General features: G+C 43.6%; 1 protein-coding gene across 2 annotated transcripts in view; it reads right to left on the bottom strand.

Moving 5' to 3' along the window:
• Positions 1–6,671: 6,671 nt before the first annotated feature.
• Positions 6,672–14,608, bottom strand: part of C5 (complement C5) — a 92,054-nt gene continuing 84,117 nt past the window's right edge. For both annotated transcript variants that reach the window (XM_053656159.1, XM_053656160.1), the window contains exons 35-41: positions 14,089–14,163; positions 13,871–13,976; positions 12,691–12,774; positions 11,749–11,838; positions 9,407–9,490; positions 7,800–7,938; positions 6,672–7,202 (exon numbers count right to left, since the gene is read on the bottom strand). In XM_053656159.1, coding sequence (XP_053512134.1) covers positions 7,064–7,202; positions 7,800–7,938; positions 9,407–9,490; positions 11,749–11,838; positions 12,691–12,774; positions 13,871–13,976; positions 14,089–14,163 — 717 coding nt within the window. In that variant the 3' untranslated portion in view covers positions 6,672–7,063. The remainder of the gene's footprint in view (positions 7,203–7,799; positions 7,939–9,406; positions 9,491–11,748; positions 11,839–12,690; positions 12,775–13,870; positions 13,977–14,088; positions 14,164–14,608) is intronic.

Here is a 14,608-nt window from a genome sequence, read left to right as displayed (position 1 = left end):
CAAAGTCAGTTTCTCTGGAACCTCCACTCATTTGCGTGGAGGAAAGCACATGGCTCCTCTGGGTGAAAATGAAGGAACTGGATGGGATGAGCTCTGGGTGCTTCCTGGTTTGGGCATTTTAGGATTATATGATTCACCACGGTGGATGTGATGCACACATTATCTGATTACAGCGATGGAAACAGCGAGAGAGTGGACTCTGTGTTCCGAGGAACAGATGCGTCTCTGCTAGCACGTCTGTCAGGGTGGGGGACCTGCCAGCTGACAAGGATCCAGAAGGTTCTTAGAACTGGAGTTCTCGTCTTGTCTTAAAACAACCCCCCCCTTTCTCCATTTCCCCTTCCCTCTTTTCTTCTCTTTCACCCTCTCTCCTTCATTCTTTCCTTCCTCCCTCCTCACTTCCTTTCTTCCCTTTTTCTGATTCAGAGGCCTGAAGGAAAATTTTAATCTCCCAATCAGAGTTAAAGATCACGGCCCTGGCAATGGTTTTCTCACATCATATTGAATATGCAGAATCGATCTGCACATCTACATTTAAGAGTTTTCGGGGGTGGGGAAAGGCCCTGGAAACACGACCCGGTGCTGTGTCTCTGAGCACCTCCCAGATTTGGCTGCTGGATTCCTGGCTCTAGAGGCTGGGGTTTTCAACCCTGCACTCCTGTGGGCTGAAAGGCGCGGCCTCGGAAATGGTGTACAAGTCTGTGCATGGTGTGCATCGGTGCATTTTCTAGGAAAATGGGTGTGTGAAAGGGAAGAGCAGCCCTTGACAGCTGGCAGCTAGACTGGGAGTCCCCAGGAGCTGGCCCGGCACTCAGACCCTGGCTGTGGTGTTCTCTGTGAATAATGTCACAGAGCACCAACATAAAAAAAAATTAATCAAGACTGAAAACAAAAACAACAAAATATATAAAAAGTTCTCCAGAATCATGTCTGAGAAGAGAATGCAACAGGAACATTATCCAAACCCCAAAAGTGACCAGATCTCTCCCTTTCCTGCCGAACGTGAGGAGTGACTGCCGCTTGGGTTCCTCCTGGCTGGACGAGAATGAAGACACTCATCGGCCCAGCTCTGCTTCCTGACAGCACCCAGTCCAGAGCAAAGCCCCCCTTTCTTGAACCCTCCCTAAAATGTCACAATAATTCCTTTCTAACACCCGTGGGCCGAGAAAAGCATGGTTTTCTCGGTGTGTGTTCTTTCATTGCAGAGTCCACAAACTCAACATAGTGCAGTCAGCATCCTCTCTTGCCTGGTTTCCTGCAGTAGCCTCCTGACTGGTCTGTTACTACCCTGGCTTTATTTTCAATGTAGCAATTAAAGTAATCATTTTAAAAGGTAACACAGACCCCGTCACTCCTCTGCTCAAAACCTTGCTCCCCCTTCCATCTGAGCAAAGCCAGTGACCCCCCTTCCATTATCTGCATAATCTGGCCCCTGTAGCCTCTCCGGCCTCTCCTCACTTACGTTTCCCTTTGCCCACTCTGCACCTGCTGCACGGCCTCCTTGCCTTTCCTGTAACACACCAGACATGCTCCTGCTTTTGTCTTGGGCGATGGATGCTCCCTGTGCCTGGAACACTTGTCCCTTAGAAAGCCACAGGGCTCACTCTTTCACTGCCTTCAAGACCTTGCTCCGATCTCATCTTCTCATTGAAGCCCACCTGACCCGACCCCCCAGTTTAAAATGCAACTCCTCCCTCAACCACTCCCAATCTCCCTTACTTTGCCTTACATTTTCCTTTTCCCATAGCTGTGATCACCTTCCAACATTCAAGGCCAATCCCCTAGTTATTATCTTTACTGTTCAGTGTATGTCTCCTTCCGCTGGAATCTAAATTCCGCGGGACAAGGATCTAGGAACCAATCATCTAGGATTAGGTCTGGTTCACAATTACCTATCGATACAAGTCTGCTGACCATTGATAAGCACACTAGCATCACAGGGGCTGGGAAGTAAGACTGAGTAACTCAGGATCCCTCACTGAGGGTGAGTGAAGCAGAGAGTGAGGCTGCCTGTCTCAACTCGGCTCATCGTGGGCTCCATGGATTTCCACAAAGCTGGGTTTCCCAAATTTCAATCATGTGCATGCTGACCTCGTGATTTTTGCCCTAAGAACACCTGTATTTCTTTTATTCAAATAGACTTATTTTTTAACGAAATTAATTTAAAAGAAAATTATATATCTTTGTTTTTATGTACTACCTATAGTTTTTCAAATACAGATGCTCCTCAATTTACAATTGGGTTGTCTCGATAAACCCATCATAAGTTGAAAATACTGTAAGTCAAAATGCATTTAATAGACCTCATCCACCGCAATCATGGCTTACTTAGCTTAGCCTGTCTTGTGCTTTTCCCTGTAACCATGGAGACTTCCCGCCACCTTCCTGCAGGAAACCTCCCGGAGCTCCTCCCGTTCACTCGGTCCCTCGTGCCCCTGAGCCCCCTTCACACTTACAGAAGGAAATCCACACCCACATTTGGATGCACACAGGCCATGTGGTTTTGTTTTCAGTTTCAAACAACATAAGATAATGAAATACTTCGTAAGAGCTACAGAGAAAAGAAATACCAGAGTGTCCAACTCCCCTGTTTTATCGGCTACCAAAGAGAGGAAGAGGCTTGTCCCAAATCTCCTCCAGGGGCAAAACCAAGACTAGAACGTGGGTCTTCTGATGCCCGAGTGCAGTGAGGAATCGCTGTAACGTTTCCAGCCGTGTGCCAGGCCCAGGAGGTCATGGTGAACAGAACAGACCCAGACCTTGCCCACAAGGAGCTTACAGTGGAGCCAGGAAGCTGCCACTAAGCAATGGACACGATTGAGTAAATAACTGCAAGTGCCTTGGAACAGAAGTGCAGGGGGAGTAGGGGCCCCAGCCTGTTTGCAGGGACACACAGTGTCCCTGAGGAAGTATGTTTAAATGCCTAGGAATCAGCTGAAGAGGAGCTGGCAGATTTCTGAATGGTGCCGGGCGAACTCACAGAGGCCTGCTTTGGTGTTGGGAAGCTCGGCTGCTCTGCGAATTAGACCACCAGGCCCAACCGATTGGCCACAGTGGTCAGAGAGCAGGCAAACCAATAGCTGGGAGACCCCGGGGCCCCTGGGGCACTGCAGTGGTCTGCTCCCCCCCACCATCCTGCATCAGAAAGAAGGTGACAGGAGACACTTCGGGCCTGCTCCGGAGGGGCCCTCAACCCTTGACGGCAGAGAGTCTGGGCATATTGGATATGTTTGTTGTTTTTGCCAAGGCGGTGTCTATAATGTGAGCTTTGACATAAAAAAATAATAATAAATCCTGAGGACTTCCGCCAAGATGGAGGCGTAGGTGGACCCACCTTGCTTCCATGCACAACCAAATCTAAGAACAACTATTTTTAACAACGATAAACACAACCAGACCACACAGAAAATCGACAATACGGAGTCCGAGAAAAGGATGAAATGCTTGGCTAAACTGGTAAGGGGGGTGAAGCCAGCAGAGAGCCGGTTGACCAAAAAGATCCCTGACCTGCTGGTGCGGAAGCAGCCGAAGGCGCGGGTCGCGGGCTAGCTACGGGCGCACACAGGGAAGAGGCGTGGCTGGCGGTCTGCAGTAGGTCCGCATCTGCGTGCAGATAGACCAGTGAAGAGGTGAACATTGAAACCGCACAGGGCGGGGCAGCAGACTTGCACAATTCTGCTCGGATAAACAGGCTGGGGCGAGTGGTGGGATGGGACACATTGGGCTAGTGGAGAGGACCGCCATTGCTCCCTCTCTGACCCCGCCCCCACACACAGCGTCACAAACCAGCGACCTGGGTGGCCCCTCCCTGGTAAACAACTAGGCTTCACTCCTCTTACTTACAGGCGCGAACAGACCAAAAATGGCTCAAGAACAACTCAGAGCCCCAGAGCCAATAAATCTAAGCGATGAAGAAATAGCCAAACTTTCAGATGCACAGTTCAAAACACTGGTTATCAGGATCCTCACAGAACTGGTTGATTTTAGTCACAAACTAGAGAAACATATGAAAGCTAAACTAAATGAAGTGAATGGTAAAGCAAAGGAAACCAATAGTAATGGAAAGGAGTCTGGGACTCAAATCAATGGAGTGAACCAGAAGAAAGCAAATAATGGCCAAACAGAAAAGAATGAAGAAACAAGAATTCAAAAAAATGAGGAGACGCTTAGGAACCTCCAGGACATCTTTAAATGTTCCAACATTTGAATTATAGGGGTACCAGAAGGGAAAGAGTCACGAGTGGAAACCTTATTTGAACAAATAATAAAAGAAAACTTTCCCATTCTGGCAGAGGAAATAGACTTCCAGGAAATCCAGGAAGCTCAGAGAGTCCCAAAGAAGTTGGACCCAAGAAGAAACACACCAAGGCACATCATCATTACATTAGCCAAGATTAAAATGAAGGAGAGAATCCTAGAAGCAGCAAGAGATAAGGGGACAGTCACCTACAAAGGAGTTCCCATCAGACTGTCAGCGGATTTCTCAAAAGAGACCTTACAGGCAAGAAGGGGCTGGAAAGAGGTACTCCAATTCATGAAAACCAAAGACCTACAACCAAGATTGCTCTATCCAGCAATACTTTCATTTAGAATGGAAGGACAGATAAAGTGCTTCTCAGATAAGATCAAATTCAAGGAGTTCATCATCACCAAGCCCTTATTATATGAAATGTTAAAGGGACTTACCTAAGAAAAAGAAGATAAAAAAGTTGAACAGTGAAAGGACAGCAAACTCACAGTTATCAACAACCACACCTAAAACAAAAGCAAATTAAGAGGACAGCTGGATCAGGAGTGAATCATAGAAATGAAGATCACGTGGAGGATTAGCAACAGGGGAGTGGGAGAAGGAGAAGGGGGGAGAAGGTAGAGAAAATAAGTAGCATAGACAGTAGATAGAAAATAGATAGGGGGGAGGGTAAGAATAGTAGGGGAAATACAGAATCTAAAGAATTTGAGACACGTGTTCATGAACTAAAGGGGGAAATGGTGGGGGAGGGGCATGCAGGGTGGAGGGGAACGGAGGGGGGAATAGAACAAATGTAATGGCATAATCAATAAAAAAGTTTAAAAAAAAATCCTTAGTTCCTGGAAATGGGAAATCTTTTTTTAAAGTTTTTTTATTGTTGTTCAATTACAGTTGTATTTTCTCCCCATGACCCCCCTCTCCAAACCTCCCTCCCTCCCTTGCTTCCACCCTCCCCCTTGGTTTTGTCCATGTGTCCTTTATAGTAGTTTCTGAAAACTCTTTTGCCCACTGTCTCCTCCCCCCTCTCCTCTGGCTATTGTTAGATTGTTCTTAATTTCAATGACTCTGGTTATATTTTGTTTGCTTTTTTCTTTTGTTGATTATGTTCCAGTTAAAGGTGAGAATACATGGTATTTGTCTCTCACTGCCTGGTTTATTTGACTTAGCATAATGCTCTCCAGTTCCACCCATGCTGTCACAAAGGGTAGGAGCTCCTTCTTTCTTTCTGCTGCATAGTATTCCATTGTGTAAATGTATCATAGTTTGTTGATCCACTCATTTGCTGATGGGCACTTAGGTTGCTTCCAGCACTTGGCTATTATAAATAGTGCTGCTGTGAACATTGGGGTGCATAGGGCTCCCCAATGCTGTTTCAGGGCTCTTAGGGTATAATCCCACCAGCGGAATTGCTGGGTCAAAAGGCAGGTCCATTTTTAGTTTTCTGAGGAAATCCCATCCCATTTTCCATAGTGGCTGCACCAGTCTGCATTCCCACCAACAGTGCACCAGGGTTCCCTTTTCTCTGCATCCTCTCCAACACTTGCTTGTTGCTTTGTTCATCATGGCCATTCTGACTGGTGTGAGGTGGTTGGAAATGGAAATCGTAGTATTACTTACAAGGAACGCTGCATGGCGTCCTGTAGTTTTAACTAACTGGTAAAAATGCAGATTTTTCAAAAGGAGAATGTGCTTTAGTCCCTATTACTGTTACAGCCGGAGTTTACCCTCGCATTTCTATGCACTATTTTGGTGAGGCCAGTTAAACAAGAAAAGCCCAACTGCGTCCTGCCTGAGCCTTAGGAAACGAAACCCGACAAGCAGTGTGATGGTGCCGTGACGTGGAAAAGGGTGTGTTGGGACTGAGAGGGAGCCTGGAGGTGGGTCACCAACTCTGCCCCTTCCTGGGCTGGGAAAATTGCTTCCTCTTTCTGAGCCTTGGCGTCCTCCTCTGTCAAATGGGGATAATAATAATTCCTGCACCTCGGAGTTGTTTGAGACATTAAGTGGGAATACAGGGGAGAGCTCTAATGGGCTGCAAAATCTCACTCGAAAAGGAGCCTCCTGTTATGAATCCTCTTTAGAGCTCAAACCGAGGCTCAGACACCTGCTAGGGCTAAGGTCTCCTGGTGACAGCGATTTCTCCTTGCCACGTTGCTGCACTGGGCTTGCCTTCCAGGAGAGCAATTGCCGGCAGGAGTGAGTTCCTGGGGAAACAAACATGTGCTGGGAGGGAGGGGGAGCGGGTGGAGGGGCCCCCAAGGGGTTGAGGCAAGGGTCACAGAAGAGGAAGGGCAAGGACGACTCTCCTACTCTGAGGTTCGGCCTTCTCAGGCCTCTGCTGCCGCCTTCTTCAGCTCTCTCAATTCACCTGTCTCTGTGTAGGGGAAGCCGACCCAGCATAAATTAACACTCGTTTGCACACTTTGAAAGCAAAGTCAGGCTTTAATGATCAGTTTCCTGCCCCTCGGTGTTTCCTTTTAAGCAGAGGCTGCGTTTTGTAAGACACTGCACTTCAGTGGGCTATTCTTTTCTCCCCAGCAGACATTCCAGCGAGGTGGGCTTTAGATGGTCCCATTTATTGCTTCTCGTGTCCAATAACTCTGGAATGAGTATCTGTCTCCATGCCCCCAAGGCCATGTTATTTCACAAAGTTACAGCTCTTGAAACTGTTCTTTAATAAAAGCAAGTGCCACTAATTCTAAGTAAAGCAATCTTTCCAAATAAGACCAGCTGTGAATGTTTAGGGAAAAAAAGGGGAAGAAAGAAACTTCAGCAACAGGAGTCCACAGTGAAAACTGTACGCAGATGAATTTTTCAGGCGTTTTCACAGTCGTTTAAAAAGATGTCTTCAGCAAACTCATCTAAATTAGCTAAAAATGCTTGGCATGATGGACACGTTGTATCTGTAGGCCAATATTCAATCCAGGTGGAGGAATCTAAAGGGTAGATGTACCTGCCGAGAGAACAGGAAAACGAAGCGTCTGTGACGACGCCCACGGAGAGCAGCGCCGACTTCCACTGCGCTCAGGCTGACAGGTCCCCGGGTCAGGCTGCCAGCCAGCCCGTCTGGGCCGGCCTCCCCGCGGGAAGGTCCTCAGGCCCCTGACGGACATGAAGCCGCGTGGGGCTCCCACAGTTAAAGGCAGGAAGGGCACCTGTTTCGATGTCTATTTTTTTAATGACAATAAAATGCATATGTGAACATTTTTGTCTTTACAAACGGAGCAGCCTGAACACCCCTGGAGGGAGCAGATGTGGCGCTGGGGCTCGGATGAGCACCTCAGTTCACTTTCAAAGGCAGGCCCCTCAGTTTATTGGTCAGCGCGTCCTCAGATGCCCTAACGGTCTTAAATAGTTCTTTGTTTTAAACGTTTCAATTATTTTAACATTCAATTATTTAATTTTAAGTAATTGAACTACTGTTTCAATGATTTCTCCTAATGGTTTCTTGGTTAACAGCAGGCGCATAAGAAACAGGTAGTGTATTTCAGAATAAATTACACTCAGTTTTGGAGGGAAGGCCTGGGACTCCAAAATATCGGGGACTTACTTGAAACTGAAGTTGTGCTTTATCTGGAGAGCTTCTTTACCCATAATCAAATACTGTCTTCCTTTTTGCAGGTCAGCATTAACACAGCTTGCCTTTCTAATGAAGGTGATTTCAGAGCCTTTCTCAGCAGCAGCTTCGCCTGAGAGACATACCAGTAAAGATGATCACATTCGTGTTAGAGTGTCACCATTATAAACTCTCTTAAGTATTCCAGCCCCTCCTGGCTGTTTATTAGTGAGTGTAAGTTTATACTGAGAGGCTAATGGCTACTGAAGAGCAACAATGTCCCTGTGGTTCGGACTTCAGACTCCGGCGCCCTGGTTGTACCCCAGCTCTGCCACTGACGGGCTGTGTGGCCCCGGACAAATGGTTTATGCTCTTTGTGTAAAGGCTCAGCCCCCTCATCTGAAAAATGGGCATGACAATAAAACCTACCTTGTAGAACTGTCATGAGATTAAACGGCTAATATATGAAAAGTGCTTAGAACTATATATGTAGTAAGCACTATATAGTTGCTGGTTATTATTATTCTCGTAGAAACAGGAATTAAGAGAACCTCTCTACAGTTGAACAATATTAATCTCCATATGCTGTATAGCAAAATTAAAAAGTAGTTGGTACCTAAAAACAACAGAGTTGGTGAATTATCAGACTCTGGCAGAGCCATCCTAATTATTAAATCCTGAAAAAACTTCTGAACATGTTGGTAAGTAGTAAAGAACAGTAACTGTGAACGATCACCGTCACTGGTAACACAAATTCTGGTGTGCACGCATTGCTTCAGGCTAATTCTGGTGACACAAATTCTGGTGTGCACACATCACTTTAGGCTAATTCTGGTGACACAAATTCTGGTGTGCACGTATCACTTCAGGCTAATTCCGGTAACAAATTCTGGTGTGCACGTATCACTTCAGGCTAATTCCGGTAACAAATTCTGGTGTGCACGCATCATTTTAGGCTACTTTCCCCAGGCTGTCCTGATCACCATTAACCCGTGACTTCCTGTTGCAGCAACGCCTAAACAACATTCTCAGCACTACCTGCCAATTCAGCCCTGCACGGTTAGCAGCGTGGCTGTGTGGTGCCTTACCACTGTTTTTTAAAACATTTTTTTTATGGAAAAACTCAAGCATATTTGGGTGAAGAGAGGATAGTTAATTAACTTCAGCTTCAGCAATCACTAATCTTTTTACTATTTATATCCTTGCCTACTCTAAGTACACTGTGTTCTAGGAGAAACCCCAGTTTATTAGCTTTGAACTATGTAGCTCACAATTCTTGTACAAATTGTTAGGTGTGGTGTTTTGATGTTTGTACAACTTTAAATTTTACATATATTAAGAATGTACACCCAGAATGAAGAGATAACAAAGTACGCAAATATTTCTTAACATACTTTACAAACAGGGCTGTTTTACTTTTATGATTGTTTATTTGTCCACTTCCTTTCTTTAAAAATGTGTCTCCTTATGTAGCACAAAAACTTCATGAAAACACTGACTCTGTGTTATTCACGTTGCATCCTCTGTGTCTAATAAAACGCCTGTCACGTAGTAGGTACTAAGAATTTGTTGAATGGAAAAGTGAATGAATGAATGCTCACCCGCTTTGAAGGCATCCAGGAGGGTTGCAGTGTACTTGATAAAAACATTTTCTTCAGTGAAGGATGTGATACTAACTTTATAAGCTGGTGAAAAAGAAAACAACAGTTCATACTAAATACCAGTGATGTCATGTCCAGTGGAGGCCAGTGTTTGTCAAACAAATGAGAGAGGAAGCATGGCCAGCCTTTATGGGCAGCCTGCGGTGGATCTTATTTCTTCTTCCAAGAAGCCTTCCCAGATACTCTCAGTCTGATTCTACCGATCGTTACTCTAATGACTCATTCCACTCAGAATCATTAGTCCTGGCCTCTGTTATGGAACAGGCTGGCTAGGATAAGAATAATACTAAATTAAAAGACAGAAATGCACAAAACAAACAATAGGAGGCTCTGTTAGATATAAAGTTCAGAGTCCCATCCTGTGAGATTAGTAGATCCTGTCCACGGGGAACCCTGAAGAGCCTCTCCCTTCCCCGCACCACCACCACCACGGGGGCCCTCGTCTATCACGCAGGCTCGCCGTGTGAGACTCCTTATTTTCTTGCTTCAGTTCCCTGGATACCTCCATCGGCTTTGGTCTTCAGTTTTTGATAGGATTCTGTTTTCTGACTTTGCTTGGATTGGCAGCTCTCTGACACAAGCCACTCCCTGCACTGCTTCTCCTCACTCAGGCGTCTGCAGAGTGTCTGACCTCAGTTCTGGAAGGACCAACCTGAAGGGACCCATCCCTTCCACGTGGCCTGAGAAAAGACCCTTCTATTTTTGCTTTTGACGGGGTTGAATGACCTACAATGTCTGTCCATTTTTCAGATCCCAGCAAGCTAGCTAGATGTCAGAAACCTATTTTAACACAGAGAATCGATGCAATCTGGATTTAGTTTATCACTTTCAGCATCAAGAAAGGACACAATAGATAAAAGAATTAACTCATTGTGGAAAAAACCAAAGACTGTTTAAATTAATGTCTTAAAATACATAAAAACTGTTCTGAATTTTAGATTCATAAATCTTCATGGTGGTTTTGAGCAATGTACCTACTTACAGGCATAGGTGGGGAGAGGGAACCATTTTATTTTGTTTCTATTCTATTATTCCAGCAGAACCCCAGAGTCCCCCGAAAAGCCCACTATTTTTTAATGTAATAAACTAATTCCAGCTTGCATTTATTCATCGTGTTAAATAGACTTCTAACACTTAAGAGTTTAAATAGTTCTAAAATGGCAGGAAGAGTTTAATGAGATTTTTCTTTGCTAAAATAATATAGTATTTTCTTCAGACCTATGTTTTAAAAACTACAGTGGGTCTTGGCTGAGGTGGGCAACGTTTTAGTTTTTTAAAAACCATCAAGATGAATTAAAAGGAAAGAAAGACTATAAACCACACAATAATCATCCTGATGATTGTCTTTCCACTAAGGGAATTTAGTGTAATACATGAAAATCATACTGGAGACCAGGATGGCTCCTGGTTCTACTACTCGCTTCCTGCATAGCTTTGAGAAAATTATTTCGTTTCCCTGAGCCTCAGTTTCTGGTAAAATAGGGATGATCCTCTGTTACCTCAAAGGTGTCTCCTGGGACTCCAATAAGAAACTATACAAAAGCAGCTGGTAAACATGTAACACCAGACCGAATGCGCTGACTCATTTGTAAATAATCCCCCACTGATGACCAAACAAAGATTGGAGGTAGTGTACACTGTGCTCTCCCTCTCTCTTAAAAAAAAATCTAGAAATAAACATTAGAAACTATGGACAGAAACTCAAGGAGCTAATTCCATGAGGAACTTGAGATAAGACTACAACTGCACTTGGGCATTTAATTTAGTGCTGAGCTCTGGACGGCCGGAAGCAGATGCTCCTTTTGAAATGGAGAGTTTCAAACATGCACTGAAATTCTACATATATTAAAAATTATTTAGTATCGATATTTTACTGTGTCTTTGAATATTTTTTTTCAAACCAAACCTTAAAACCACCTTTGTCTTTGCCTCTGTTCCACTGACTGGAAGAGTGCAATTATGAGTAAAATCTTATACCTTTGTGGCTTCTCAAAAAGTTTCTTTAATTATATTTTAGGACCTTTAATTTGATGAGATCTATTGGAGTAAAATATCTTGGCTGGGTGTGCATATCACTTCCATCATTTTTAATGAAATCATGTTTCTTGTGGAAGGATAAATAACTTTGCATGTTAATGCTGAAAACTGATAGGACTTTCCTTCAAAGGAATCTATGGACTGTTGTATCCATATGATCACAACATGAAGTTATTGATCTTCCTGATTATGTATTCATAAAATGTCATGTCTAATGGAACTATATATTGAACTTTTGAACTTACCATACACAATCTCTGGTTTACATGCTGCGTTTTGTCTCATGTCTGTAGAGATCGTCAGATCCAATTCTGGCTGCATTTGTCCACAATCAGCTGGGTTTTGTGAAAAATGGTAAAAGGTTAATGTAGGAAGCACACTCTCTACGGGAGAAAACACAGTGCTGATGGGTTAGGGGACAAACTAACATAATCTTGTAAATTCTAGATTCCTAAGACCTATTTTCTCCTCTTCCATAAAGCAAAATAGCATATAAAGCAAAAACAAACAAAACAAATAAAAACAAGATCTTGAACTTGAGACTTATTCTTAGGATGGAGAGTCCACAGTCAGCTTTTCAAAAATGTATATGCTTCCATTGAAGAATGGAAGAAAATGTCCCATTTTAAGTTTAGTCTAATGTCCCTTGAAGGAAGAAAATGGTAACTTCACTGATTTATAGTTATAAAACGGTGCAACGAGTACCCTAGAAATGTGTAGGTATTAAGAATTTGGAAAACCAAAATAAAACCAAACCGACCCAGACCCTCATGAAGGCAGGTGATTATTTGTGGGCTCTGGGTCTTTTTCTTGGCCAAGAAGGCTGCCTTGGGTTTGTAAAGACTGAACGGAGAACTCGCTCACTGGGGGCACATGGGAAAGAAAGGAGCCTCTTCTCTTTGGTTGTAGTCCTAGTACATGAGAAAGGCCAGGTGAAAAGTAAGAACTTCACATCATATTATCCCTCTGGTAGCCAACAGCTATCCGATCGTGTTTCTCCGCCTCTGTATGGTGCAAACTATCAGGTTGTTCAGGGGTTGTGAGACGTAGTTTCACACTGCTCAAGGAATCAACTTTCAGTCGGCTGAGATGACATTTCTACTTCTGAGGGATGACGGTTTGTCACGCAGCTTCCCCCAGATTAGCCTTGGATTAACTTTAAAACATGTTTAAAAAAAAAAGGTTACCTTCCATGCACTTGCACATCGCTCCTTCACAGACTTTCTGGAGCTGGCTGTCGGACGTGCTATAAAACATGGTGCACTTTTTTTCTGTGGCAACGAAAGCATGGTTAGGAGAGGGGCCAGATCAACACACAGGGCATTTATCACCCCATGAATCTTGCCCATGGGGTCTTAGAGATCACCAATTCCAAACCCCTTTTTTTTTTTTTGTATGAAATGCTCATGGAGGTTAAATTTTGAATTGCTCATCCTGGCATGGGCTTCTCTATCCTGAAAATGACCTTCTCTGCTGTGCTTGAAATTTTACTGTTTAACATTCATTTCTTAGGATGAACATATTTGGTGCTTGCTTCCATGAATGAGAGGAAATAAATTATGTTACATGACAGTCTATTAAAAGAAATGTAATTGTCTAGACTGGAGAAGAAAGGAGTGTGTGTGTGTGCACATGTATTTTATCTCTCAAGGGGAAGAGAGGGTAAGTGTATTCTATGTAATTTCAGAAGTTAAAACTAGAATGAATAGATTGTAGTTGATTCCAGGAACTTTCTAAGAAGTAGAACTGTCCAAAGTAGAGTTATCTGTCATGTGAACCAGAGGGCTCTCTAATCACTTAATATTCTCAGAAGTGGCAGAGTGATTAAATTTGGGTCATTCACTCGACATTTGTCGGCACACATTATGTACCTAACACTGTGTTAGGTGATAGGGACACAATGGATGGAAATACTCTGTCTGGGGCTGCTGAGAAAGACGTACAAACAAGTAACTACAATGCAGTGTAGTACCAGCTGCCCTGATAGGGCTCCCTGCAAAATGCGATGAGAACAGAGGTGGAGTAGAAGGTGATTCTGGGAGGATTAAGAAGTTGGGGACTAAGTGGGCTTCTCTAAAAGGAGAGGTCCAATGAAAATAAGCACCAAAAATAAACTTGAGGCAAAAAGTTCAAAATCTGAAAGCAATCTGATTCAGTTATTTTAAAAATAAAGCAATTGAGGACCAGAGAGGTGTAATGATTTGCTCAAAGTTCTGCTATAGATTGTATGTCCAAGTTGGGACTTTTGTGAAGAGTGAGTCTGGAAGAGGCAATATATAAAATTTATAGGCCTCTAGCGGACTTATAAAGGTTCTGTAATAAATACAAAGTAGTCCTCTGAAGAAATTTTGGAGTAGAGTTGGTTACCTGGTCTGTGGTATTCATACACTGTGAAAGTAGCAGGATTCAGAAACCCAACTTGAAAAAATTCAACTATCCGAAATCGAACACAGAGGAACTCATTTGAAGGAATCTGGCAAATTCAAAGTTTAAGGAAATTATGTGAGAGAAGAGACTGATAATATTTTAGCTTGTACATTTTGAATAGTAATAGTAAATAAAGAATGATGGGAGGTAGAACGTACCGAATCCAGTTGCAGAATAACATGTCCATCTTTGATTTGGTAATCAGTTAACAGTTGATCCACCCTTTCTACAAGCTAAAGGAGGAAAGAGAAAAGCATGAATTTAATTTTATGATCTTTTTGTTTAAATGCATTTACCTGATGATATGTTAGATCATGGGGATATAAGCCACTAATCAAAGAAGTTGAAGAGCAGCTCCTCTCAAATCTTAAAAAGTTGAAACATGTTATCACACGCACTCACAGTTTTTGTGCCATGGAAATATATGCCCTCGCTTTGTTAGTGTAAGTAGCTAGTTAGTTGAGGAGGGGAGCAAATGGCATTGGACATTAAACCTGACTCACTAGGGAGCTAAATGGGACATTAAGTCTGATTTACTGGGGTGCCACAGCGTTCACAGGATCCCTAGGGGCCTGCTACATCATCTTCCGAGGGGATGTAATCCCCAAAGTGGGCAGGAAAAACTGTCTACCAGTCACTAACTGGGATTAGCTGGGATTACTGAAGGAGGGGTAAAAA

Source organism: Artibeus jamaicensis, unplaced genomic scaffold (assembly GCF_021234435.1).
Source record: "Artibeus jamaicensis isolate MK-2021 breed Jamaican fruit bat unplaced genomic scaffold, CSHL_Jam_final scaffold_1964, whole genome shotgun sequence".
In the NCBI taxonomy this organism is placed as follows: domain Eukaryota; kingdom Metazoa; phylum Chordata; class Mammalia; order Chiroptera; family Phyllostomidae; genus Artibeus; species Artibeus jamaicensis.
This window is presented reverse-complemented; position numbering and strand designations above follow the sequence as displayed.